Genomic DNA, 24,617 nt, shown 5'->3' on the forward strand with positions numbered 1-24,617 from the left:
ACTCTAGACCCCGCCCCCTCCCCACACCCAGTGTGAGACTCTAGACGGTTCCCTTGGCATTTTGTTAGACTCTTTCAGAGGACTCACAGTCCCAGTTTAAAGAACCTCTGTCTCCCTTCCCTCACCATCCATAGTTCCCAGTCAGCTCAGAAGGTACAAAGCCTATGACAGAAGCAGCAAAAGCCAGTATCGGCCAGTCGCTGTTAACAGGTTTCAGCACCATAGGGTGGATCAGTGGCCATTGCAGAAGAGCTCACATAGCAGTGGTCCTTCCCAACAGAACCCCATGGCCCTGGGTCCTCAGAAACAGAGGCCTGTATCATCAAAGGACCTTCACCCCAAGATAGAAGACCTAGCTCAGAACAGATAGGAGCTTCTCCAAGCCTCGATTTCCCCAACAGTAAAGTAGATCGACTCTGCTTGCTTGGTCAGTTCTCCAGGGACCTACTGTGCATGAAATGAACAACCTTGCCCCCTCCACTTTCCAACTGCAGCTAGCAGACTTCCAACAATGTAGGTTTGCAAGATAGGAATGGGCTATGCATCCCCCCCACCCCTGCCCGCCAGCACCACTTCTGAGTACTAGAGTTAAGGGGCACTTCAGGAGGATAGAATCTCCTTTTATGGATCAGCTCTGTGGGCAATGAAGAGGCGGCCCAGCTCTGTAGGTGACACAGAGGCAGCCCATGTCCTTATGCTCAGGATGCCTTCCTGAAAAGCTCTGCTCCACTGGGCTCTACACAATGCTATCCAGTGTCACAGGGCAATGTTCCAGGGCAGCATAGCCAGCAGCCCAGGCAGATATCCCCCCCCAACCCAGTGCAAAATAATGGACTCAGGGGATTAGGGTACCAGGGTACAGAAGTTCCAGGTCACGAAGAACTCCCCTACATCCACCTCCAACTGTGGTGACCTTAGGTTAAGTCAGAATCCCAAGGGGGCAACATTAGTGACACTCTAGATTCCAGGCCAAAGGGTTTCACTCTGATAAACAGGCTCCCAGGTTCTCAAGACTTTGGCTTGGTGATGCTGCAGTATGGCTTAAACTCAGCCTTTACCTACAACGTGAGCTCTCTCAAAGTCCAGGCCTAGAGTAGCCAAAGAGGAAAAGTGTCATAAGCAGAAGGAACACTCCAATGGTAGCAAGAACCTCTCCTTCCATGACCCACCTGGCCCAGGATCAGACAGAGGCTTGAAAGCTCAGTTTTAGTCAATGTTCCACATATTTGCTGTCTAAGGCAGAGAATAACACAATAAAACCAGTAGACACGAGGCTGTGGCTAGGAGAATACGGTGATACAGACAACTAGGCTGATGACCCAAGCAGCTCTTACGGCCCGCAGCCAGCGTGACAAAGTAAGAAAGGAACCGAAGGATACGATTCCGTACTCATCCTCTGCCCACCAAAAACAAAAAAGCAAAAAAACAAAAAAACCAAACAAACGTTGCAGGCCCTTGTCTGAACAGTAGTAACAGACCTTCAGCTCCCTGCAAGCACCCTCCTGGCCATTCACAAGGTCGGCACGTGGCTAGGTCATGCATGGGTTTAGAGGGTGCTTAGACAAGAGGGTCTCCCCTCAACACAAGCTGGGAACATCATATAGGTCCAATTTGAAATTACACAAGCCAGCCTCCTTAAGTGGAGCGCAAACCATCCAGTGAATACACTCCAGCTCTCAGACACTCACAGACAAAGCCCGGTCCTCCAAAGGAGAGTGGGTGCTAGGCTAACTATGTCCAGGGCACCCTGGTGTGGAACTATAGCTCTGTATCTTTTAGCTTTGCTTTTCCGTCTTGCCCTAAATGGCCTACAGTGATCCTACAAACCTCACCCACCACCACCCCATATACATACGTAAAAGCCCAGCAAAGACCTGGAGCGACAGTTGCAGAGCGGGATTTAGGGAGAACTCAGGGTAGAGCCTGAGGAAAGAGAAGAGAGACTCACTTTACTGCTCTCTGCCTCCCTCTCATCCCGTCTCTGCTTTGAGGCTGGGGGTCTCTGGTAGCTCTGATGTTAGGCAAGGGGCCTTGAGTCCTCCCTGAGGTTCCTCACTAGACTAAAAAAAGGCTATCACAGCACCCTCACAGAGACACCCCTGCACAACTCTACCTGCCGTAAGCCTTCGGCCCTGCAAGCTTCAACAGAGCAAGCACCATGGTCAGCATAAGGCGAGGAGAGGCGAGGCCAAGCTGTGAGTACATTGTGTAGCACTGGCCCTGCATGGGTACCAGCTCATTCAGGCACTAAAGAGGAACAGCTCTCTCTGGTAAGGCCTGAGCATGTCTTGCAATAACTTTATCTCACAATCATCCATGTCTCACAAGCTGAGCTCTGCTAAGCATGCTGGTCTCAGGAAAAAACAAACAAACAAACAAACAAACAAAAAAGCTTAGTGCCATGTGACTTACCCCTAAAAGGTGAAAGCAAAGAAGTGGGTGGTGGCATCACATACCAGTGACGTGGCAGGGAGCTTGCCCGGGATGGCAAGGAGCTCACACCATAGCAGCAAAGTGTTTATACGAGGACTGCCCACCTCTTCAGCAGACTAAAATAAACCGCTTCACCTCCTGCTAGCCCAAGGATCTTCGTGCTTCTGGCCCACACATTTCTGCAGCAAGAATTCCAACCGACACACTTCAAAGAATTGTTTGGCCACGGACGCAGCTTCTGTTCTTCCCTAAGCGTCTGATTAGCCAAGTTCTGCTTTCCCAGCAGAGCTAAGGGCAACGGGGCCCCAGAGCATGGAACAGGGCATGGGACCTTCCCTCAAAAAGTTTAGGCCCTGACACAGCCCAGGCCTATGTCTGGGCAGGGCATAGGCCTCATGATCACAGATACTGAGTGGCCTCCCTTAGCCACGGTCTAAATGTGGCTGGAGGAAAAACACTCCTTCTATAACCAGAAATATTGGTGAGTTGAGAAAAAGAAATGGCCCAAATCCAGCACCAACACAGAAACCAGCAGCACAGACCCTGGAGGACGCTGAGCAGCATGGAGCCTGGACCAGCTCTCAGGCTACAGGCTATCCTGCATCTAGACTCTAGTGCTAGGTCAGCAAGATAGGCAGAAGCCCCAAATCAAGTATTGTGTTTGCCAATGCAAGATAAAAATGGCTTTTTATATTTGTTTGTCATGTATGTGGAGGGTAAACATTCCTGTGTGTGTGTGTGTGTGTGTGTGTGTGAGAGAGAGAGAGAGAGAGAGAGAGAGAGAGAGAGAGAGAGAGCGCTCCAGTGTGTATAGAAGGCCTTGTTTCCTTGATGCCCTCCATCCTCAAGGGCTCTTAACAATCTTACCACCTTCTTTTCCACAGGGTTCCCTGAGCCGTGAGCAGAGGGATTTGATGGAGACAACCATGTAGGACTGCGTGTTTCAGGGATTTCCACTCTCTTGCGCCCAGCCTTTACATGGCTGCTAAGCTCCAGCCCTTATTCTTGCATAGCAGGCACTTTTTTTGACTGAGCCATCTCTCCAGACATGGCTTTTAGATTTCAAAAATAATCTTATCAAAAAAGACAGTTCACAGCATCTGAAGATTACATGCAACCCAAATGTCAGTGTCCATAAATAAGGTTCCGCAGACATACCATCACACTTCCCCAGTGACACACTGCTAACGTGGAGCTACCGCAGTGAGGCTGAGGAGCCACAGGCTCTGAGTGTCCCAGTTTCCAGCCCACACAGGTAGAGTTTGCAATGGCTGCTCAGCCCTCTGAGGGTCTATACACTTGAATTCAACACATTCGCATCTGTCTCGTGCTTGTTGTTGCATAGGAGACCATCCGGAGAGCCCTTTATCCATATGGATGAAATTCTAGCCCAGATTAGGCCCTGCACATAGTGAACAAGCCACAAGCCAAGAGTATGTATCCACCATGCTGACTGACACCATCATTGTTAGGGCTACAGGAACCACCAAGACTAGCACCTGCTGATGCCATCCACGGCTGGACCACAAACTGAGTGAGACTGGCTGATGCCTACACAGAGGAAATGCCACCTCCCACCCATAGGCCTTCCAGCCTCTCAGAGTATCATACCAATGCATACTGCCTTTTATCCCAAACAACTTCTAACTGCATAGCTCCTCCAAACACCTACATTGTAGTAAATCAGCCATCAAGGACAAGCTACAGATGTGTTTCTAGAGGGTCACTGAGTCATTTGGGGTCCTCCCAGTACAACTCAGAATAGCACATCTCTTCTGTAGGCATTACAGAAAAAGGGTAGGTCTCTCATCTAAGACAGGGCAAGACAGGAAGACTGGAGGGGGCATAGGAATGCTATGAAGTCCTAAGAGCACAGAGTGGCCAGGCTATGGTAAGAGCTGACCCATTACAACAGCAGGAAATCCTGGCAAGGATATTGGGCCCCATTATCTAGCAGGCAGGAATCAGAATACAAGCGATTCTTTTTATGTTCTTCTTCATTGTCTGAGTATGCTGTCTGCATGTCCATCTGCACACCAGGAGAGAGCACCAGACCCTTTTATAGATGGTTGTCAGCCACCATGTAGGTGCTGGGAATTGAACTTGGTACTTCTGGAAGAGCAGACAGTGCGTTTATCCACTGAGCCATCTCACCAGCCCCTGAGTGATTCTTGGTGGTCACTCATCCTAAAGCCATGCACCTCCATCCTAAAGCCATGACCCCAGGCTCCTTTCTCCTCTGTGTTCTACAAGGCTATTGACTCCACTTTCAAGGAGCATTGGCACCTAGGCATGGAGACTCGGGGCTGGAGGGCTCCTGCACAGGAACCAGCCACAGGCAGACACACTGGGAAGCAAGCATAGGAACAGTATCCCTGTAAGCTGCTGCTCATAAAGAAAAGGAGGTAAACAGCAACGCAGAATACTGCCGAGTTTCTTCCTGATGACCAAGTTGCTCCTGAAAGTAAGAGAAGCCAAAAGAGACCCAGACCCAGCTTAGAAAAATAGTTGATGTCAGACACCCATGAGCTCATTAAACACCATAAATCCTTAACCTGCATTTCCAGGCTCCAAGTGGACTCTTAGCCCTGAGTGGACGTGACACCCCTTGACTTCAGCGAGTGGAATGGTGTGACACTATTAGAAAGTTCCAAACCACTAACTTATCTGTAGAGCTTAAAATGGACTTCCTCTGGCCGTGCGCGTTCTATTCTGGATTTCCTGAGGCTTCCTTTATTAGACTCCAGTCCAAAACTATCTTGGAAAGAGCTAAGGGACACATGGGTCTTACACACTTGAGGACAAGAGAGAAGGGACATATGGGTCTTACACACTTGAGGACAAGAGAGAAGGGGCATATGGGTCTTACACACTTGAGGACAGGAGAGAAGGGACATATGGGTCTTACACACTTGAGGACAGGAGAGAAGGGACACATGGGTCTTACACACTTGAGGACAGGAGAGAAGGGACACATGGGTCTTACACACTTGAGGACAAGAGAGAAGGGGCACATGGGTCTTACACACTTGAGGACAAGAGAGAAGGGACACATGGGTCTTACACACTTGAGGACAAGAGAGAAGGGACATATGGGTCTTACACACTTGAGGACAAGAGAGAAGGGACATATGGGTCTTACACATTTGAGGACAAGAGAGAAGGGGCCATGAGAGTCAGCATTTCCCAGCTCTCACAGCCCGCATGAACGCTGCCCATTAAAAACTGGCCATTTGCTTGCTAAGACCGCAATGAACCCAGGCCTTATTTTACCCTGAAAAATAAAATAGTTTATTCTTGTGGCCTTTAAGCCACATGGGACACCCTGCCTCCCACACTCCTCTTATGTCAACTTCTTGTTAGCCCTACTTCCAAAAGCACCAATGACGAAATGACCCAGTTTGCCCCCGGGGAGAGTTAGGGATGCAAGTCAGGGAGATTCCTGGTATTTCTGGAGTTGAAGTGTTATGAGCAGGTCACCCAGTCCTCGTGGGCAGCTACAGGCCTGGGCAGGAAAGACAAGTTCCAGGGACAGGCTGCTACATGGTGCACAGAGCCAAGGTCTGGCAAACCCAGAATCCCTTCAGATCCCCTGAAGCCTTCACTATAGGTGGGCAATGAGGTATCTGTCGCCTTTGAACCCCTGTGGAGGAGGGTTCCTGGGTTTCCTGGCTGAGCCATCGAAGTAAGCTTTGCTGGGTGCAAGACTGGCAAGCGGATACATCTTCACAGAAAGCAAGCAAGAGCCTCAGAGTACAACACCGGGACCCAGTGCTGAAAGCTGACCTTGCCTTTCACATGGACTATATGGCATACAGGGTCTACTCTAAGCTAGGCTCAATTTGAGGACACTCTTAAATTCTGCAAAATAAACTGCATCCCAGGTCCATCACCTTACAGAGAGGTTGACTTTGCTCAGTTCAGGAAGTCCCTGCTGCAGTAGGCTGCATGCTAGGCGAGTGTTAGCACATCATGGATGGATCGTGTGAAGAAGCAGAGCCGTCGGCTTCCTAGCTGAACAACAATGGACGAGAATGGACAAGAAGAAGGGGTTCAGGGCCCCAGCATCCTCCATGCCCCACTACCTAAAGATCTGTCCTCCAGTGGCACCAACCTAGAGGTCAAGCCTCTGCCACACGGGCCTTCAGGGACACTCTTGCCATAGCACATTGCATCTGTTGGTATGATGGCCTGCATGGTAGAGACGGCGACAGGATAGCCCAGGACATAGCTCTAAAGACTACGCTAAGTGGCTTTGGGCTACCTGCTACACACGGTCAAGTGCTTCCTTCAGCTTCGAGGCCATGACTGTTTCTCACCTGTGTCCAGGAGCCCAGCCACAGCTTCTGGGAAAGCAGCCCTGATGTACAACTCTACACACTGCGCCTCTACTGCAAGACAGTCTGTGAACACTGTACACAGACACAAGGCCACATTGAGGTTAGCATTTCATGGTAGGTCAGAGTACACCATGGAAGACATCTGAACACGGTCAGCTAATGTAGGAAACAGAGCCTTCGCAAGGCAGGCAGGACAGGCTCTGGTTTACGGGGGGGGGGGGGTCTCACAAATCCCTAGCCCTCCCACCCCAAGCCCACATATGGTACCCACTCACCAAGAAGACTCTGTGTCCTTCTGAAGATTTTCAGCCGGTTACACATAGCCCAGGCCTTGGCTCACCCATAGTCCTATGACCCTGAGCAGGCCCTGACTCTCACCAACCCCCACATGGCTCCCGGGTGAGATAAGAAACCAGAAGAGAGCAATGACAACATCGGGCTCAGCTTATCCCGTGCCCACACGGAAGTGGCACTTCGCAAACTCTCCAGTCTGCAAGGCTATTAGGAAGGAGCACTTATTAGTCTCACTGTTTGATGTGAAGCCAAGGCATAGAAAGCATCAGTAACACGTGAGGGTCACCCAGCTGGTAGACTTCAGACACCTCCGTCCCTTGGGTCCACACCCAAGACTGCAAGCATCAGTTACACCATCCACAGCTTTGGAGCCTCTTCTCCAGCACAATGTGCAGAGAGGTCTTTGCTCCCTGTTCCCAAAGTATGACTGACAGTAACGTGATATTCCATTTCCTGAGGAGGACTAGGGTCAGACGCGTTCCTGGTGTTCACCAGACATTCAGCAGTGTCCCCATACCAGTCTTCTCCTCCCATCATGCTGTTCAAGAAGGTCACCAAGAAAGGGGCTTCACGCCAGCACCCCAGCCCCATGGATGCCCACGTAACAAACAAGAGTCCCGGCCATCGCCGAGTGACCCTCGGTGGATAACATCCCAGATAAAAGCCCCGCATCGGAGAAAGACGGCCCCTCTGTACGTGCTTCTTCCAGACCTGGTAGGATGGCAATCAGCAGAGACACAGAGGGCAGCATCAGCTTTGTTATGCCTTAAGCTCTCCAGCTCTGCTTGGGAAGAAGGTGATCGGTGCTAAAGGACAAGCATACACCAGACACCAAGCAGCCCTCTCCCCCGGGTTTCCAGTCTGACCTCACGGAAGCCATAGCTTTCTCAGCCACGTGAAACAAAGCTGGGGCTAACAGGACACCCTAGAGCCAGCAGGTAGGAATGACAGGGCCCTACGGCTCCATCAGCTCCTGACCAGCAAGGCCAAGGTCCTAGGGAAACCCTAGAGTAAGCATACACTTTTGCAACCTACTTTCAATAAAGGAAGGGTTCAACCTCTCCAATAGCCTACCACCCAGCAGAGGGAGTGGAAGAGAAACGTTATTAGGGTATGGGGGAAGTGGACCCGTTCAGCGATAGTTCTTTAGAGGTGAGATCGATATTCTTGGGCAGCAGTTCATCAAACGGCCGGAGAACATCATCAAATGTAGCAAACATCAAATACGAATCAGCAGCTGCAGACCAGCCCTCTAGGCAGGCAGACACCAAACATGACTCAGCAGCTGCAGACCAGACCTCTAGGCAGGCAGACACCAAACATGACTCAGCAGCTACAATCCAGTCCTTTCAGCAAGGACACACCACGCAGTGTAGTTCAATCCTGAAGAAATGTCTAGGTTCAACAACCAGCCTAAAGTGAGGCCCTAGAAGCGGCAAGCTGCCACAGGAATCTCATGAGCAGCTCTTGGGTGAGTTTCTCTCAATGGCAGCATTACCATCAGTCGAGCTCAACAAACGGTACGTAAGGTGAACCAATACATGCATGTCTTTAACAAAGAATAGCAAGGCGAAGCAAACCAAAGCTAAGTGTTCTTCTCCCACCGTCTGTGGGGTCATATTTATATTCCTTCATCAAGCATCCTTCCACGTGTTTGCTATATCCAAATATCTCTCACTTGTGTCTGCTTCAGGAAAACACTCTTTCCCGTGTTTGCTCTAGCAGGACATCCTTTCACCTGTGTGCCCCAGCAAAACAGCATTTGACGTCACTTACTTTCCAAAGAATCTAGAAGTTTCCACTTCACTCCCATGCCCTCTTGGACTCCCTCTGAGCCCTCTCTTTGATGTGCACTCTGGAAGAAGGTCTGTCCTACACTTTTCATTTGCCCTGATGACAAGGGCCATGCAAACTGAGGGAGCAGCTCAGTGGGGGAGACGAAGCGCAAACCATGATGCTTGTGGGCAGGCAGCCTCCTGATGATGTCAGAACCTTCCCAGGCAACACCTGTTCTTCGCTGCATTCCCTAGGTAGCCAAGCATTCTGAAATGTATCGAAATCCAAACATAGAAGGCTACATCTGCAACCCTGCCCATGCTATCCCCAAGCCAGGGCCGCTGGCATACCTCGAGACCCTGCCCGGCCCACCAGCTTCCAGACACTCGCAGCCTATCAGCCTCCGGACCCTGACCCAGACGCCCTACTTCCACTCTGCTATATAGTCCAGCCCTGAGGTGGGCGGCCTCCATGGAGTGGGAGCTGGGACTGGGGGCGGGGCAGGGTGAGCTACCCCATTGAGAGTGACAGCCACAAGAAATAAGCAAGGTGTGTTTGACTCGGGGCATGAGACCCTGTGGGCGTCCTCTACTTACCAAACCCTCCTGACATACTCCTCTGGCCCTCTGGAGAAAAATTATGGGGCCCAGAAAGGAGGAAAAACTCTCCCTACAGAAATCATGAAAGATACTTCATGAACAAAAATTTGAATCGAGACACTAGGAAAAACAGTGAATTTTTTTTTCTCTTCTTTCCACGTGACTCTTCATTTCCAGTCAGGACACGCATAAACACATTCTTGGGTTCCAACACTGAGAAGCTCTCTCCAAACACTGAACGCAGGGCTGCCCGAAGCAGGAAGTGATGAAGACCAAAGGAATGTCACAGATTCCAGACCGATGGGACCAGCTGGGGAGCGGGACGGCCACACTAATGTCTCAGATGCTGCCTGCGGGACTCCTCAGGGGAACTGCTGCAGAAGAGCTATAGCCCAGAAACAGCCAGGGGCCTGTGCATCCAGCACAGCTCAAAGAGGCCGGGTGTCCGGGCAGGGCCTTCGTTCATCTTCTGGTAAGAGTCCACCTGACCCAGGGCCTGCATCATCTCAACTGCCCGCGAGCCACCCAGAATTACTGTCAAAACCCAGTCACCTGCAGCACCTGTTCCCTGCTCCGCACCTGTGTCAGGCTATGGCTCGTACCTGCTGGGATCCCTGGTCACGGCTTACCTACTGAAGCTCTTTCCGCTCGTGCCTTCCTTCACAGAGCTAAGGGTTCACGTTTGCCCTACGGTTACTTGGGTCTCACTGCAGCTTCCTGAGCACACCGCTTAGAAGACCGGGTCTTAGCTCCTGCCCGCCAGAGGCCACCTAAGAGAACAGGTCAGAAGCCAACAGAAGGAATCCCACAAGAAAAACGCTAAGCTGGGGGCCTAGAAACATTGTGTGTGTCACACAAATAGAACGTATGTAAAAATCCCAAAACAACTGTGGGAAAAGATCTCATGGTATGGGCAGTGGAAGAGCCAGCAGGTGCGTCCAAACACCGAAGTCATAGTGTGGGAGGCAAAGCTGTCTGAAGGGCTCTCGGAGAGCAAGTGCAGAAGCCCCGCCCATGCAGGTGACAGGACAAATAAAGGACTGTGTGGAAATCAGGACTACTTTAAACATGCAGATGTCACAGTGCCAGATGGATCCACTCCTGCTGTTAGGAATCCTGAGAAAAGGACAAATCAACATAACCCAGGCTGAGTGCCCCAACCATCAATACAATAATCACACTGTGCATACTGGGGCATGCAGGTCTGCTGCAGGTGGCCCCAGGGTGTACACACACACACATACACACATACTGGGGCATGCAGGTCTGCTGCAGGTGGCCCCAGGGTGTACATACACACACATACACACACACATGCATATGTAAATGAGATCCTAACTCTATCTTACGATGACACCTCTTAACAACCCTTGCCCTAACCTGGATGCTGGCCTCATGAGTACAGATCAGTTCTCTCTCCCCACCTCCCACCTCAGTGGTGGCCAGTGTCAGGAGACCTCCAGCGGGACACACAAACACACGGCACAGTTCCAGCCATTAGGACTCGGCTTTGCAGGGCGGACGAAGTGCCCTATTGTGTGTTCCTAGGTCAACGACTTTACTGATCTGATGATCGCTACTCAAGAGATAGCCTTGACACTCAGGAATGGCTATCTTCAAGGGTCCCTTCCGGCTGGAGGCCAGCAGCCAGCTTCCTCCTTCCTGTGCCCAGCCTAGGTCGAGGCTCAGGGGCTGTGTAGCAGAACGGCCAGCGGTGTTCTCTCTTCAGGGAGCCGGCTGAGGTTACTGCACCGATGAAACTCTGGCACAGACTCGGAACCCAGCAGCAAAACCCACCAGTTTTGGTGATCAGCCACAGGGACAAGAGGTAGTGTCCTCTCTGGGCTATGTGGTGGCTGTGCTTTCCCAGAATTCCATCCTGCAGCAGTCTGCCTGCATTGAGGGCTTCAGGCCAGCTCAGCAAGGCTCCCCAAGGAGGCTAAGTTGTCTTATGCAGCTCTGAGGGTCTGGAATTCCCCAGCTCGGCCCTCACCCCAAAGGCCGTGGGAAAACCAGTCCCTTCACAGCATTCATCCCATCCTTAAGACAAAAGTCCGGGCGGACCTGGGCCTTTGGGGCCTACACACACATGAATTTTCCGGAAGCGCCTCATGTTCCTGGACTGATGCTAAAAGCCCAGTGCCCCAGTCTGACCCCAGCCTTGGAAAATCCCAAGTTAGCCAGAGCCAAAACAAAGCAGATACCCAGGGACTCAGGGTCCTGGGGCTGAGATTCCTCCTCTCCCTGAACTGTGCACTCCACCCGCTTCCTGCCTGCCAAAGCCATGCTTCCTTCTCCAGATGGGTTTTCCTGGCACAGGGCAGCAGGAGAGAGTGGGTAAGAGGGTAAGATCATGCACCCTGGACGCCAAGGCTGAGAAGAGAGACATCTCGTAGTGGTCGTGTTTTGTGATGCGGGTCTGAAGACTGGATAGGATGTTGCTCAGCCAGGGCAGGGTTTGCAAATGGTCACCCCAGACGCCGGCTCCTTAGCTCTCTCTGCTCCATGCCATCTGCTGACACCACTACTGGTCACGGAGAAGACTCTGTTCCATGGACTAGTCCCATGAAGGTTGCGTCTAAAAGGCACTGAGAAGGAAGGGCATCCACTGGGAGGCTATCCACTCATGTTTGGAGGTCAAGTCCACCAGGGCCGCTCATTGCCAATCACGAAGACTCCCAGACCCTGGGACGCAGGTGCTTACCACAGAACAACTTAGTGGGAGGTTCCCTGGCTTCTCAGAGCCTTGGATAAAACATGAGAGAGACTTCTCGGGACCATAATGATGCTCCACACATACCTGTGTGCCCTCAGCCCCTCGAAGCTCTCAGAGCAGTGGCTGCCACGGGGGTGCCGCCATGGTGGGCCCCTCGAAGCTCTCAGAGCAGTGGCTGCCACGGGGGTGCCGCCATGGTGGGCCCAGCACAAAGCTAACCCCAAGATTTGACTGGGACTAAAGAGCACAGAAGGGCAGCCTTACCTTCCCATGAACCACTGTCAGACAGGAAAGAGAGTTGTCTTCTTAACAAGAGCCCAAAGAGAACTCTGACTAACAGTCGTCAACCATAAGAAGAGCTTTACTGTTGTGAGATTGTCCCTTGTCACCTCTTCACAGCGAGGTGACACCAAGGCAGAGCCCAGGAGACATGACATAGTGTACAGTTACAGTGAGGAGACACCAAGGCAGAGCCCAGGAGACATGACATAGTGTACAGTTACAGTGAGGAGACACCAAGGCAGAACCCAGGAGAAATGACATAGTGTACAGCTACAGTGAGGAGACACCAAGGCAGAGCCTAGGAGACATGACATAGTGTACAGTTACAGTGAGGAGACACCAAGGCAGAGCCCAGGAGACAGGAGACAGTGCACAACTGGCCCAGAGACAACTTCCCGTGTCCCTCAGTGGATGCCCCATGATATTCCACCCTTTCAACAGCTAGTTTTGTTTTTTTTTTTAAGATTTATTTATTGATTTTATGTATATAAGTATACCATTGCTCTCTCCACACACACCAGAAGAGGGCATCAGATCCCATTACAGATGGTTGTGAGCCACCATGTGGTTGTTGGGAATTGAACTCAGGACCTCTGGAAGAGCAGCTGGTGTTCCTAATCACTAAGCCATCTCTCCAGCCCAGCTAGCTACTTTTTATATGTGTTCATTTAACTGCTGGCTGCAGGGATGGGCGGAGAGCGCTCCTATACATAATCACCGTCTTGTGAACGCTAGAACATTCCAGCTGTGCAGATAGACTGCTACCTAGACAGGCACCTCAAGAAGGCCAGCTGTGACCCCTGAGGTCCCGCTCAGCCCAACACGCCTGACTGGACATCATTCACTCTGTACCTTCCAGAAGCCAGCCAGCGCCTACCAGTCACATGTGTGGGTTTTCACATAACCTACTTACCTGCGCTTTCTCCCCACAGGGAAGCTCCATCTACTATGCCCAATGTTGTATGCACTACCAGCCAATAACTCACAATATCAGAGGCAGGGAGGGATGTTGGGACCCATGGATGCATGGTAACCTCCCTTCAAGGACAAGGGCAAAGTCATCTCTCTTCACACTGCTACCCTAGCTGCTAATCAAAAGCCCAGTCCTCACTTATTTATGCACCGCTTGGGCAGAACTCTAATTTGCTACAAATTAACAGAGCCAACAGCTTCAACTTATCCAGGAAACACTGCCTCTGTCCTCGGTGCTCTGGTCCCTGGTGTATCTGCTGTCAGTAAGCTGGGTTCAGAGAAGCATCACGCTCCACTCAGATAAATGTCACTTCATCTAAAACTGCACTGTTATCAAGAACCAGCCACTACCCTATCTTGAGTTTCTGGTTCTAAGAACGGAACCATCACTTCCTCTCTTCATTGGCTGTCTGGGGTTCTGGTCCTAAAATTCGGTCAGCCCATCTCCAAGGTCATTCAGCCACCTGGACCTTCAAAGGCCACTGCAAAAGGCCATTTATTTTATTTTATTTTTTACATTCCACAAACAAATTCAGCTATCATTTCACTGGTGGCCACCGGGAAGTGGAATATATCTATTTTGCTAAATATTTTCATAATCACACTTCAACATCGATTGCCCTCAGCCAGCTGCAGCGAGTTCCTCAGTGTGTGCATGCATATATAGCTTATGCATTCAGACACATAATCAGCTTTGGGGAATCAAATCAAAATATTTTCTGCCTTTCAGGTAATGATGGCCACGGATCATCACTTTGGAGCTACGGCGTGTCACCTCATATGGTCCCCCTTATTCGATCTTACAGCGCCTCGAAGATTAAAGTCCTGCACCTATCGGCCTGTGAGTCTCAGAGCTCGTTAGCCTTCACTGAAGTCAGCTGAGCCCTGATAGCTTCAGCAAGGACCCATGCCCCATTCATCCCCCACCCTCAACATCAGCTGCTCCTCCCTTCAAAGCTTCTCCTCGTCCCTCTACTAGCCACCAATGAAATCTAAGATGGTAGGGTAAGTAAGTGTCCTGTGGACTGACGGACATGCTCAGAGGCGACACAGGCTGGCTATGTATATATATATATATATATATATATATATATACATACATAAACATATATAAATATGAATCTATACATGCATGAATGTATATGTATGGATATTTTTTTCATTCTCCCTTCATGGACATCCATGTCATGAGGTTGTGAGAATTGAGAATTAACGAGACAGGCTCAGAGGTTTAGTGCACTTGCAGGTATTCCAGAGGACCTGAGTTCAGTCAACAGCACTGCTAAGCAGTTCACAACTGCAGACAATACCATCTCTAGGGAATCTAGTACCCTCTTCTGGCCTCTGCAGGTATGGCGTCCATGTGTACACACACACACACACACACACACACACACACACACACACACATAAATGAAATAGTTTTAAAAAAAAACTTTTAAATTTAATGAGACAAATGTGCAAAAAACCCTCACTTGGAATCTGCATTTCTCTGCCCACCAGCAGGGTGAAGCTGTCCAACCTGAGCTCCCCTTGCTTCCACAGGTACAGCCTAGATCTGCACATTAGTCCCGGGCAGTTAAAAATACCGCAGGCAGCTGAGCTGAGCTCGCTTAATGGAATACCCGAGTTAATTTTAGCATGAGAGAGTTCAAGTGAATCTCAAGTCTCCCATGCCAATGACCACATTTGGCCCATGTGGCATCTCCTTAAAGCCAGACCCAGAAACTACTGTACACAAAGGCTAGAGTCGGGACTCACAAAGCACCTCTTCTCCCGGAAGCCAGCCTTGGCCAGCCATGACAACTGCGTTAGCCCATAAAGCACAACTGCCCCCTGCAGGTCCACGGCCTGCTGTGACCCACAGCAGTCCTGGTGTGAATACACTGTGGCCAGTGGAGATGGCAACTTTGCTCAGTGGGCTAACTGGAGCCCTGAGCTTCCAGCCCTTAATCTAGGGTTCTGGCACCTGCTGCCTCCTCAGAGCTGACTAGCCAGGCATAGCCCTGTAGCATCTTTCACTTCTGCACAGCCTCATTCCACTGGCTCCCCCTGCTTCCACTGGTTCCCCCTGCTTCTGGTTAGGGTTGCTGTCAGCAGAAAGACAAGGGAGGGCTCTGAGAGAGAGCACCTAGGGACAGCACTGAGGGACAGCACTGACAGACAGCACTGAGGGAGAGCACTGAGGGGCAGCAGTGAGGGAGATCTCTGAGGGAGATCACTGAGGGAGATCTCTTATGGAGATCTCTGAGGGAGAGAACTGAGGGAGAGCTCTGAGGGACAGCACAGACTGACAGCACTGCGGGAGATCTCTGAGGGAGAGCACTGACAGACAGCACTGAGGGAGAGCACTGAGGGAGAGCACTGAGGGACAGTAGTGAGAGAGGTCTCTGAGGGAGAGCACTGAGGGAGAGCTCTGAGGGACAGCACAGACTGACAGCACTGCGGGAGATCTCTGAGGGAGAGCACTGACAGACAGCACTGAGGGAGAGTACCAGGAGAGAGCACCAGGGGAGACCACCAACAAAGAGCACACTGACAGAGAGAGAGCACGGAAGGCAGGAAACCAGGCTGGGTCCACAGCAACCCAACCCTGCTCAGTGGGAGGAGCTGCCATTTATATGCCCTGCTTGCCCCTGGACTTCTCCTCAGCCACACTCTAACTTGAGCCTCAGTGAGGACGCAGAGTGGCTGCTGTGCTGTTCAGGCAGAAAGACTGGAATCACCCAAGAGTCCAGGGGGAAAGCAGAAGGCATAGCCTGGCTTCCTGGGGGCTCAGGGAGCTCAGTAGAGACCTCAACGGAAAGGAAATGAACAAAGCCATTTGTAACAGCGCAAGAGAACATTTCTGGCCTGGGAATACAAAGCCGGAATTTTAAATTTTTATTTATTACTTGATAGATGATAATTAGCTCTATGCACTCAACATTTTTATCAAGGGAGCACTTTTTTTAAAAAAAAGTAATAAATATTGTGAGGGAGGAGACATGACTGGGAAGTAAAGCTACACTGCAACCCTAGGGAACACCAGGCCCAAAATAGCATTGCTGGGCAGATGAGCTCTGGCCACAGCTATTCACCCAATCACAGGCCAGCACTGGCTCTAGAGCCTTGAGCTACACACTTCCTCAATACAGCAGCCTCAAGGAAGCGTGGGTCAGTCCCATGTGATGGCTGAAGATGGTTGTAACAAAGCAGTAATTGTTACCAATGATACTTAGGATTCTAAGTGCATGGAAGAACACATCTAAATAACCATGCACTTAGAATCGAACAGAGGAGCAGCGGGGACCTCAAGACAAGCCTGGGGATGCTTTGTCAGCATTCTTAAAGATACTTGACTTTTATGTGGCTTTGGCATCTGTGTGAGCAAAATGTAGATGGAATGAGAAAGAGGAAGGAGAACAGAGAGCTTCATTTCTGGTGAAACCAAGTACTATCTTATGTTCTAAAACCAAGAAGTAGAGGGCAGACCTCTCAACACCAGCCCCTTCCCTGGTTCATAGCCACAGCTGTGGTAATGGCGTTTATCTGTATGTACGCTTTTAGGGGCAATTGTCTCTCTTTCCTTCTTGGGAACTTCTCTGGGTGGGGGAGGGTGTTGACTAGGACAGATGACAGCCTTGTGTATTCCCACCGGATGCAGCCCCCCCTCCGCCTTTATTCAGATGGGGAAATGGATGTGACAAGAAAGAGGTTCATATAGGTCAGCCCAAAAGTCACCAGAAGGCTTGCTGGAAGCCATCATGCCTGGAGACAAGGCTCAGAGGAGTTACTCTGGTGTGTGTGTGTGTGTGTGTGTGTGTGTGTAAGAGAGAGACAGAGACAGAGAGACAGAGATAGAGAGACAGAGACAGAGACAGAAAGACAGAGACAGATAGGCAGACAGACAGATAGAGACAGAGAGACAAAAACTGAGACAGAGAATCAGGGGCAGAAAGGGTCAATACTTCTGCCCTCAAGTCAACTACAGTGTCACAACTAGTGTCACTTCGGGCAGATGTAAATCATAGAGTGATATGACCACAAACCAGAAATGCAAAGGAAAACCCAAGAGGTCCCTTCTCCGTTGCTAGACTCTACATGTAGCACACCGGAAGCCCAGTTACCTAACCCACCTGGCTAGGAGTCCTGTTCTTCTGATGGGACTTCCCTGGGGACCCCAGTGATATCACACAAGCAGAACAGTCAAGACACACCAAGCTCAAACCAGTTGCTACCACTGTTTTCTGCACTCCAAAAAGGCTAACCCAACACTTATCTGTGCTTAGACACAGATGGCAGGATCTGCAGAGCTATGGTCCCTGCATACTCCATCCAGAGAGCACACAGCCACCCCTCTTGAGCAGCCCTGCAGGTAGGGACCTTTGAGAAAAATGACGAGGGGAGAAAAGACAGGGAACATTCAGGGAGGCAGGGGGAGCTTGGACACCTGTACCCAGCCTCATTCATTGCCACCATCCTAAACATTTGGGTGCCTGGAATTGCTGCCCATTTCCATGTGAGGGAGCTTGGACACCTGTACCCAGCCTCACTCATTGCCACCATCCTAAACATTTGGGTGCTGCCCAGCCCCCTATGCAGTCAGAGGCAATGAAGGCTCCTACCCTTATTCAAAGTCTAGCAACGGGGGAGGGATCTTAGGACTTGTCCCCTCTCCTGCCCCTCTAGTGAAGACCCTATTCCAGCAGACAGACTGGACTGTTGTCTTGGGCACGGGAGCCTTTCCTTTCTCCTTCTGTCTTACTTACTATGTTATTCTGGAAAAGAAATCCTCTTTGTTTGACTGGAACTAAAATCCTTCCCGGTGTGCACAGTAGCCGTTCTAGGACTGAAGCAAGCACTCTGTGCTGAAAGGGAGAGAAAGTCTTGGACCCTTGTTCTGAACTGGCCTGACTCTCCCCAGCAGTATTCCACAACCACCCAGCTCCTTAAGCAAAGGGGCACAGTACCCCTGGAGCCTGGCGGACTCAGTCGGTCAGAGGATCTGGCTGGAGGAAACTGAAGCTGGCCACCCTCACACAGGTGGTCTTTGCCCACAGAGGACAGAAAGCAGCCCCTTCCCTCACATGGAAACGGGCAGCAATTCCAGGCATCAAAGCAAGAGAAATCCTCCCGTGCCCTCTGCTCCAGCTCAAACACCACATGCTATCCACAGCGCTTCTGAACCAAAGATCAAACTGTCTCGGCGATGATTCAAAAGCAAAATAAAGCGGACAGGAAGCAACACGCTGATTGCGAGTAGCTGGCATTCTTCAGACAGCATCGAATGTCATCAACAACTGACACTGGCTGTGACTGTTGCCACCCACTAGGGGCCTTTTCACATGGGAACAGGCCAGTAATATGGGGCGCAGTTCAGAGGGAAAAAGACTACAGGAACAGTGCACTAGGACCCAGAATTCCTTCCAAGAAAATTGGCCCCTGCCCAGTGCGTTAATGGCTTGATGTGTAACGGTCACTTCAGAAAAACCACTGTAAGGAAGTAGACTCACACATCACTCACAAGATAAAAAAAAAGAAGAAGAAGAAAAAGAAAGAAAGCCAACAACTGGGAAAGACGAAATTTCCAGGTTTAAAAAAAAAAAAATCAGGAAGTCCTCTCCAGATCACTCCAGTTCCACTTCACTCCCTGCCCCCAGCATTGCTGCCGAAGTCCCGACCAGCCTAGTGTAGCCTGAATGCCAGGCCTGCGGGCCACAGCTCCCACGGCCAGTTCTCAATGAAAGGAGGGGGAGGTGCTGGTGGCTCCATCACCACGCCTGCAGCGCGCAGACACACACACACACACACACACACACACACACACACACACACACAGTCGCGCTCGTGCACAGCCTCGAAGCCTGCAGCACTGCGCAGCCGAAGGGGTGAAGGGGCGCCCCCTCCTTGGGAAAGAAGTTCCTGCGCACAACTGTGAAAGGGACACCAGGAGACTGACATCAGTAGACCCGATCCCTGAAGTAGGAGCACCCAGACGGATCCGCGCGTGCTCGTGCATGTGAACTCAGGCGCCCGAGATCCGGAGCGGTGCTGCGCACACGGACACACGCAGGCAACCACGCGCGCTCACTCACACAAACAGACGCCCCCTGAAGCAGGTCCCGCCTCCCCCGCAATGCCACGGAGAACCCGGCAGCCTAGACTGGGAAAACACGAGGAGCCGGTCCAGCCGGGCCGAATACCAAGAGCAGGGGTCTGGGGAGTTGCCCACGCCACCGCGGTCCTCACCAATCTTGATCCTCACGCTCTGGAAGACCCGCAGTCCCTCTTCCTCCACCGCCATGCTGCTTGTCGACCTCGCCAACGCGCGAGGGCCCGGCAGCGCGGCCGCAGAAGGGGGACAAGACAGGGGAAGAAGCCCGCAGACGGAGCCGAGCGGCGGATGCCCCCGGAGCCCCGCGCGCTGCGGTCCGCGCTCTGCCCGGGTGCACCGCCTCGCGCCCTTCCATTGGCAGAGCTCGGGGGCGGGGCTGTGGGCGCCTTCCTCCGCCAGAGCCCCGACCTTCATTGGCTAAGGCTCTGCAAGGGGTGGGGTAGTACGACTCCGCCTACTGTCAAACCCTGCATTCCATTGGTCCGGTCTGTAAGGGGGCGGAGTCGGGCTCTAAGGCGGGATCGGAAGCCTTGGAGTGCCCCTAAAGCGAGCGGTCCCTCTTCACAGCCCCCGCTGGTCTGGACTCCCTGGACCTGGGACAAAGAGAGGTCGTGAGTATTGATCTGTGTTTTAACCGTCAGGTCCCGTGAGACCGACTCGCACTTAAAATTTAAAAAGCCATATTCAAGCAAAATATATGAAAGGAAAAGATTTCCTCTGGCCCCAGCTTCAGGGACTGAGAAAATTGACACCTGGCGATCGCTCAGGAGAAATCAGAAGGGGATGCACGGTCAAAGTGAGGTCAAGTGGACCCTGTGCCCATCAAGCAGTCCCTGCTTGCACTGTGGTGGGCTTAGGCAGCCTCGACTCGGCCCTTGAATTTAGCATTCCAGAACCTTCAAACCTGGTGCTTACTGACAATTTGGTATGCGACTTAGGAATTGTTGGGTCTCTACAGCTATACTATGAGATCCTATCCCCATCCCTCCACTAAGTTTTTCCTGCAGCTGGCATAACTCTCAGCTTATCTAGAGGACCAAGAGCTCTGGGTTCCCCGAGTCCCTAATGATAGTCACAGAAGTATCTCCACCGACTTGGCCCAGGTGGGTGGGGAGTGGTGGTAGAGAGAGCGTCTGCTGTGGGCTTCAGGGAGGCCCTTCCTTCAGCAGTGAAAGCTGGATAGGAGACTGTGGAAAGAATATACTGCGCTTGGGAGGTCTGAAATCCGAAATGGCATCAGCTGTGGATTCAGGAGGCTAGATCATTGATACACCAACTGAAAGAAAGGTGTGACACAAAAGCCCCTTGGTAGTGCTCTCATCAGCAACCAGAGAACAGAAATACAGTGTATAGACAGCACACCCAAAAAGGTGCTGGAATCCCTCCAGACGCGGCTGGGTCATAGTCAGGCCCTGACTGGGAAGAGAGGGAGCCCCTCTAGGTTAACACATTTAAAACACTGAATTCCCAGCTCAGGAATTCCCCTCAGTGGTAGAGAACTTGGGTAGGAGGCACATGGCTGGACAGGTATGGGGTGGGGGACAGGTGACACAAAATCACCAAGGGACTGCATTAACTGGGCTGCTGTACTGTGATAAAGCACCGCGACCAAAAACAACTTGGAAACCGGAAACCAAAAAAGAAATGACTGAAAAGCCCTGGGGGTTGGGGGGTGGGGGGTGGCGCACACCTTTGATCCCCGTGCAGGGGGCAGAGGCTGGCAGATCTCTGGGTTCGAGACCAACCAGACCTGCAGAGTAAGTTTCAAGACAGCAGAAGTTCACAGAAAACCCCTGTAGTAGACTTGGGGAGGAATTGGTTTATTTTCCTCAGAGTTCATCATCAAGTCAAGGCAGAAACCCGGACGCAAGGACAGAAGCCGAAGCCACTGAGGAGGGCTGCTCACTGCCTTGTCTACTGGCTTACGCACTCTTCTGTCTTAACCACTCCAGACGCCCTGAGCGAGACTGGCCCTTTTCACAGCAAGCTGGGTCTTCCCATACCAACCGTCAGCACCCTACAATCAAGAAATGCCAATTCAAGAGGCAGAGGCAGGCGGATTTCTTGAGTTCAAGGCCAGCCTGGTCTACAGAGTAAGTTCCAGGATAGCCAGGGCTACACAGAGAAACCCTGTCTTGAAAAACCAAAAAAAAAAAAAAAAAAAAAAAAAAAAGAAAGAAAGAAAGAAAGAAAGAAAGAAGAAAGAAGAAATGCCCTACAGACTTTTCTACAGGAAATATAATAGAATGTTTGAGAACTTTCTCAAGTGAGTTTTTCCTCTGCCCAGATAACTCTAGCTTGTGTCAAATTCACACACACACACACACACACACACACACACACACACACACATTCTCGAGCACACTTGCACCGGTACACACAAAACAAGGGGGAGGGGAAGCCAAGAAAAAACCTGAATTCCAGACTCCTCTAAATCTGCTTAGTGGTCTTGTTTCTCTCAATAAAGCAAATGACCTCTGTGCCTTGAGAGCTCTCTAAAATTCTACATAGATGTTTGCAGGTCGCCGACTGGTCCCCGACCTTTACTAGATTAGCACCACTGCCTGGAGCCAGGCCTGAATGAGGGAGACAGGCGACCGACCAACAGACCTTCCAAGCCACTGAGTATGAGCCTCCCAGAGGTGAGGCGAGACAGATCTAGATCTGAAAGACATGGAGCAAAGTGACTTGTTGAAATTTCATTAACACTTACAGGTGGACCCAGCACCCTAGCAAATACCCCATGGTCCTGGGACAGCCTTTGAAGCTGTTAAAAATCACAATACCACATTCAGTGAAGTAAGGCTGCCAAGCTGTCACGGCAGACAACAGACAAGAGTGCCACATCCTCAGAGAAGTGGCTAGCTGGGGAAGGCACACTGTGTGAGGCTGGGCTGGTGATGCTCTGTAACAAGTCACAAGGGTAAAGATACACTTGTGAGATGCTCAGGAACAGGTGGCCATAGCAGGACTAGACAAGCTAAGACTGAGCTAAGCCCTGGCAGCAGTGAGGTCAGGGTCAGAAATGGGAGCAGAGGCTGACAGAGGAAAGCTGGCAACTAACTGTCAGCGCCATAGACGAGGCAGGGGCATCATGGCCGCCAGGCCAGGAGAGCCAGGTGAGAGCCAGACACTTCCAGGAGCAGACTGGCTCTGCCTTAATTAATAAAGGGAGGCAAACAGAGTGAGCGGCTTTCACACCTACAGCCTGCTAACTAAGATGGAGCTGAAGTCTGGGGATGATGCCTGGTAGGTAGGTGCCTGCTCCACACAGGTGCCTGCTAGAGTGCTCAAGGGCATCCCACGGGCAAGCGGCTGCTTAGCAGAGGGCGCCACTGCCCCAGGGGCAAGCGGCTGCTTAGCAGAGGGCTCCACTCAGGTCTTTCCAGGATGGCTAGGGCTTGTAGTCCCAAGGCCATGGTGCTTCGGCGCAATGCAGACTTGTAAAGCTAGAAAGCCAGCTGAGACCTACATGGGACTGGCTCACAGTAAACCAACTGCATACTCAGCATCATGAAGGCGCTATTGTGCGGAATGTGAAGTTTGTGTAGGCAAATTCAGTAAAAGTCTGAACACCCATACGAGCCCTCAGCCTGTAGGCTAAGCGCTATCTCTGTTGGGAAGGCCAATCAAGGTTTCAGAACGGAAGGTGAATGGTAATAACACATCCCAGGACAGAGACCTGTGCTGCCCCTGGAGACACAGCGGGTCGGTGTGGTTCCTTGGACATGTTCCTGAAGAGCCAGATAGATTTTGAAGGGGAATAGATCACCACAGACTCAAGGCGCTAGCCACCTGGCTGCAGCTCTGGTGCCAGGACAGATCTGTCCAGGCTGCCGGGAGCTGCCCTCCGAGTGATCCTTCTGCCCTGCAGGGAGGGAACTGTACTTTGTCTGTAGCCTCCAGGAATAGCTTGTCCCTACCCAGTCACAGCCCTTTTCTGCGCTAACTCGGGCCTAATTCATGAGTTGACACTGTGGTTAGCCAAAGGTTGGCAGGCAGAGGGAGAGAAGTGTGCTTTGCTGAGGCATGCTTAGAAGCACCCAGAAGGAAGTTAACAGGGTTGTGGAGGCTTGCCAAAGCTTCCAGGTGTCCAAAGTCCCCAGGAAGTCCCTCATAAACAAGGATGAACAATGTTCACTTCCCACTCTCCTCTGTAAAGAAGGGCCTGAGGCCAGCAGGCTCATTGTGAAACTTGAGTCACTTCTGTGGCCCATCTCTAGCAAGCTGAAAGTTCTAGGTGGACACAGAAGAGAGCCCTGCAGTTTATCTGCCCACGTGGCAGATAACCGTGGTGTCTAATTCACACCACCCTCAGGAAGAGAACACCGGGGTGGTCTGTGGATGAAAATCCCAAGCTGCGGCTCAGCTGAAGGAGCATAGACTGGTCCTCCAGGTTCTGAAGGGAATGGCCAATCAGTCCAGCTCAGCCCTAGTAGAGCCATGTGGCCATAAGGCCACCAGCCATCACAAGCCGAGGTCTATGGTACCCACCAGGGGTGCCAGGCAGGCCCAGCTGCCATCCATCCTAGGCTGCAGACAGCCCTGAGGAAGGCTGGGACACAAGAATCTATGTCAGTCGATGACCCAAGGACTTATATACCACATTGGACTGGATCTTGGTCGGTTCCTACCAGATCCTGAGGCTTCCACCACCTAGGGATCCCAGTAACAGAGTGCTTGTGTCTCAGGGTCCTATTCCTAGATCCCTCTACAAACTTGGCATCTTGTGTTCGTTATCCTTGCCACATGACAGAACTGGGAGGAAAGCCCTGTGCCACACATATATCACAAGACTTTCCGAAAAACCCCAGAATGGTCACCAAGGAGAGAGCAGTAGCTCCCAATGCTGCCCTGCTCACCATCTGTCATGCTTAGCCAGACACACAAAAGTCTGTCATGCACAGGGGAGGCCCCTTCCTCCTGTCTGTCATGCACAGGGGAGGCCCCTTCCTCCTGTCTGTCATACACAGAGGAGACCCCTTCCTCCTGTCTGTCATGCACAGGGGAGACCCTTTCCTCCTGTCTGTCATGCACAGAGGAGACCCCTTCCTCCTGTCTGTCATACACAGGGGAGACCCCTTCCTCCTGTCTGTCATACACATGGG

At 51.4% G+C, this 24,617-nt stretch overlaps 1 protein-coding gene across 4 annotated transcripts in view; it reads right to left on the reverse strand.

Moving 5' to 3' along the window:
• The window catches only part of Rasa3 (RAS p21 protein activator 3), a 224,645-nt gene that overhangs the window by 95,441 nt on the left and 104,587 nt on the right, over positions 1-24,617 (reverse strand). Inside the window, exon 1 of one of the 4 annotated variants that reach the window (XM_031339136.1) lies at positions 19,644-19,882. The exons of 1 other annotated variant lie outside the window; for it this stretch is intronic. In XM_031339136.1, coding sequence (XP_031194996.1) covers positions 19,644-19,698 — 55 coding nt within the window. In that variant the 5' untranslated portion in view covers positions 19,699-19,882. Of the gene's footprint in view, positions 1-7,048; positions 7,125-19,597; positions 19,619-19,643; positions 19,883-24,617 lie in introns of those variants that run through there. 2 more of the 4 variants (XM_031339140.1, XM_031339137.1) reach the window with 2 other exon arrangements.

Source organism: Mastomys coucha, unplaced genomic scaffold (assembly GCF_008632895.1).
Source record: "Mastomys coucha isolate ucsf_1 unplaced genomic scaffold, UCSF_Mcou_1 pScaffold22, whole genome shotgun sequence".
Taxonomy (NCBI): Eukaryota; Metazoa; Chordata; class Mammalia; order Rodentia; family Muridae; genus Mastomys; species Mastomys coucha.